The sequence below is a fragment of the Limulus polyphemus genome, unplaced genomic scaffold (assembly GCF_000517525.1).
Source record: "Limulus polyphemus unplaced genomic scaffold, Limulus_polyphemus-2.1.2 Scaffold1323, whole genome shotgun sequence".
Lineage (NCBI taxonomy): Eukaryota > Metazoa > Arthropoda > Merostomata > Xiphosura > Limulidae > Limulus > Limulus polyphemus.
Window position 1 is genome coordinate 212,708 of NW_013666933.1, and position 1,886 is coordinate 214,593.

Genomic DNA, 1,886 nt, shown 5'->3' on the forward strand with positions numbered 1-1,886 from the left:
AGAAATTTGAGATAGTCCATCAGATCTGTTTTGATTACAGCATATTCAAACCTCCATCTGATAGAAAAAACAGTCTGGAGTATGGTCTGAAAGGGAGAGAAAAGACAGATCCAAAAATATTCCTTTTCTTTCAGCTGGTTACAGAAGGAATAACAACTCACTCCATCAGATGTTTGTAAACAGTTAGTGGGAGGCATTAATAATAATTCAGGTTGTGATTAACACAAAATGTGGGCTCTCTTGTTTAAATAGTAAAACATGATGTTTCTCCTCCACCTTGTTTTTAAAGGTGTGGTGAGAATATAGTGTACATATTAGGTGATATTGGTTCTCTAGTTTGTCATTGGAAATATTTTACATTTCATTAGTACTTTTAGAGCTTGTGCATATAACATCAAAAAATGAAGTTAAAATAGATTGTAAAAACATTGCAATGAAAGTTAAATATTTGATTTCCTTGCATACAACAAAAGGAGCTTAGTTTACGTGTTAAAAAGATATGTGTTAATATTGATACGGGTAGCTGTCCAAAGATATGTGTTAATATTGATACGGGTAGCTGTCCAAAGATATGTGTTAATATTGATACGGGTAGCTGTCCAAAGATATGTGTTAATATTGATACGGGTAGCTGTCCATCAGTGCATTGCTGGCATTGGAAAGCCTGCTACAGGAATTTCTTTAAATTTTATAACATAACAAGATTTTAAACTATTCAAAGATTAGTCAAAAACAAAATTCTGAAATTTTTCTTTTAGAAAAAACACACAAAACAAACAGTAACTAATTCTGAGCGTGAAGATTTGGTGGCAAAAATTCATCTTAATTTTTCTTGACCGAAATGAAATGTTTTTTTAAATGAGCTAGACGACTCGTACATGCAAATATGTTAAATGCCCAAAATTTCATTTTTGGTTTTCTTAAGCTTGAAGCATACCCTGAGACTTTTAGTATTTCCCAAAATTTTGTGGGGGACGCATAACTCTAGAAACTATAAATTGTAAAAACTTTTAAATATGTGGATATTTACAATAAGTAAATCCTTTTAACTTTTTGTTTGTGAAGATTATCATAATCTTAATATCAAAGTAAAAATTTTTGTATGTATTCATTGTTAGTAATAAAATGTTTATTGTTGCTAACATCGTAATTTTAAAATTTGACAGCTCAGTAAAACTGCAGTCTTGTTGTCTAAAATGGCAGATATCTACTTAGTGGATGTAGACAAAGTGCCTGTGTACACTCAATACTTTGATATTACCATTGTCCCTGCAACAGTGTTCTTTTTTAATGGTCAACACATAAAAGTGGATTATGGGTAAGTGATGAACATATGCTCTGGGCAGTTATTTGTTAGTTACTTGTAACCTAGTTAACACTTAATTAATGAACTTCAAAGGAAAATATCTATATAGATACACTTTGTTTTTTAACAGAAAGATCTGAACATAAAGTGGCTTGAAGGCTGCATAAGTTAAAAGAATAATATAGCACTTGAAAACCCAACACCTTATTATACTTACGTGGATTTGATGGTGTAATTTAGAGTGTATAGTATCACTTGAAAACCCAACACCTTATTATACTTACCTGGATTTGACGGTGTAATTTAGAGTGTATATTATCACTTGAAAACCCAACACCTTATTATACTTATGTGAATTTGATGATGTAATTTAGAGTGTATAGTATCACTTGAAAACCCAACACCTTATTATACTTACGTGGATTTGACGGTGTAATTTAGAGGTATAGTATCACTTGAAAACCCAACACCTTATTATACTTACGTGGATTTGACGGTGTAATTTAGAGGTATAGTATCACTTGAAAACCCAACACCTTATTATACTTACGTGGATTTGACGGTGTAATTTAGAGGTATA

At 31.3% G+C, this 1,886-nt stretch overlaps 1 protein-coding gene across 2 annotated transcripts in view; it reads left to right on the top strand.

Moving 5' to 3' along the window:
• LOC106463096 (thioredoxin-like protein 4B) overlaps nt 1–1,886 on the top strand; it is a 10,151-nt gene that overhangs the window by 6,073 nt on the left and 2,192 nt on the right. For both annotated transcript variants that reach the window (XM_013923065.2, XM_022390510.1), the window contains exon 3: nt 1,167–1,318. In XM_013923065.2, coding sequence (XP_013778519.1) covers nt 1,167–1,318 — 152 coding nt within the window. The remainder of the gene's footprint in view (nt 1–1,166; nt 1,319–1,886) is intronic.